Source organism: Microtus ochrogaster, unplaced genomic scaffold, assembly GCF_000317375.1.
Source record: "Microtus ochrogaster isolate Prairie Vole_2 unplaced genomic scaffold, MicOch1.0 UNK16, whole genome shotgun sequence".
In the NCBI taxonomy this organism is placed as follows: domain Eukaryota; kingdom Metazoa; phylum Chordata; class Mammalia; order Rodentia; family Cricetidae; genus Microtus; species Microtus ochrogaster.
In genome coordinates this window covers 4553323-4555095 of record NW_004949114.1, presented here as the reverse complement: position 1 = coordinate 4555095, position 1773 = coordinate 4553323, and the positions used below count along the sequence as shown (strand labels likewise).

Here is a 1773-nt window from a genome sequence, read left to right as displayed (position 1 = left end):
CCAGCCTGGTCTACAAGAGCTAGTTCCAGGACAGGCTCCAAAGCTACAGAGAAACCCCCTCTCGAAAAACAAAAAGAAAAAACCCAACCCCCCCCCAAAAAAAAAGTTTCCAGCATGCTTGCTGGAGTGGGGGATGCTGGGTGCTGGGTGTTCCTCAGACTAGGTATGAACTCTAATCTCTGCTGGATCCCAGCTTCATCTTGATGATGAGAAAAATCAAAGCTTACTGCCCTGAATTCAGCTGGCTGAATTCAGAAAAGACGAACTTTTTAATACCAGCCAAAACAATGGGAGAGAATTAACCCGAAATGGAGGGGAAAAAAAGTAAGCCCTGCCTCATATTAAGGCCTGAGACCTGAGTCTCTAGGATTACCCGTTAGTCTGTTCAAGACAAGAAGCAAACTGAGACCTAGCTGCACCTCGCTGCCAAATGCCCCAGAGTGCATGCCTTAGCTGGAATCCATTCTTTCTGCATGTTTTCTTGGCTTACCATACAAATGTGTAAAATAAAGGGAGAAACTAATGCCCTAGTAATATCCCTGTGCGACCCTGGGCCAGCTGCCTCCCGTCCCTGAGCTTGGGACTATTCCACTAGCAGATAACAAGAGTCTACCAATGGACTCTGAAGCCTCCCACAGCAGTGTACAGCTCAGGAATAGTGAAGGGGCTAGCCATTGATAAGTCTGTTCACACATAGACTAACTGCCACCCCAGGGACCGGGGAGTGGAAGCTGATGGGGAGATCCTTAGCCCCACCCTAGCACAAGCACCAGGAGGCACCTTGAGAATGAAAACAGGAAAAGATTTACCCTGTGTGTCCACCTACCGCTCCCTGCCTCCCCTCCTGGCCTGCCTCACTTACCCCCACAAAGCTCGGCAGTTCCTTATGCAAAAGCTCCTTCATCTCCCCTTTGCTGAGTTTGAACTTGTCACCCTCTTGACCGGAGTACTTGTGGAAGGTGGAGACCATCACAGCCAGAGCTTCTTCCAGTGGACTGGACATCTTGAATCTAGAGACACAAAAGAACACCATCGGGGAACTTGGGGCCTCAAGTCCAGTCTACAAGGTCTGCTTCTGCTCCACCAAGCCTATCCTCTCGGAATGACAAGGCGATGCCTGCATCCTGCTCTGGTAGTGTGTCTCCCTGAGCACCAGGGTTCACACAGCCACTTCACACTGCACTCAGACGTTAAACCTCTCCTGTGATCTGGAGCCACCTAAAGCAGGACTTCGTATTCTAGGGACACACCTCTTCAGGGAGGCCTCCCTACTCGAGTGTCTACGGGAGGCAGAGAGGGGGATGGGAGGAGGCTGCAGGGTGTCTAGAAGCTCAATTTGACTCCTGTCTGTGGCAGGAATGTAGAGCATAAATGTGTCCATGGGCTCCCGGGATTGCTTGGCAGCAGCCATGGGAACAGTCCAAGAGTATGAGGCCCCATGCAGGGGTCAAAGCTTTCACAGACCCTAGTCTCCTGAAGTCAGAGGCTCTGCCATCCTTCCGACAGGGACTCTCCTTGTGTGACAGGCTGCGAGCTGTGCCGCACATGCTCGTTCTTTGCAGACAGGGAGCAGGATGGAGACAACTGAACACTCTCCCCATCAAGAAGGATTCTGAAGCCGAGCGGTGGTGGCGCACGCCTTTAATCCCAGCACTCGGGAGGCAGAGGCAGGCGAATCTCTGTGAGTTCGAGGCCAGCCTGGTCTAGAAAGGGAGTTCCAGGACAGGCTCCAAAGCTACAGAGAAACCCTGTCTCGAAAAACCAAAAAAAAAA

The 1773-nt window shown here is 51.8% G+C and overlaps 1 protein-coding gene across 1 annotated transcript in view; it reads right to left on the bottom strand.

Annotated features, from left to right (window-relative positions):
* The window catches only part of S100a2 (S100 calcium binding protein A2), a 28527-nt gene that overhangs the window by 3752 nt on the left and 23002 nt on the right, over positions 1-1773 (bottom strand). Inside the window, exon 2 of the mRNA XM_013353763.2 lies at positions 863-1010. Coding sequence (XP_013209217.1) covers positions 863-1003 — 141 coding nt within the window. The 5' untranslated portion in view covers positions 1004-1010. The remainder of the gene's footprint in view (positions 1-862; positions 1011-1773) is intronic.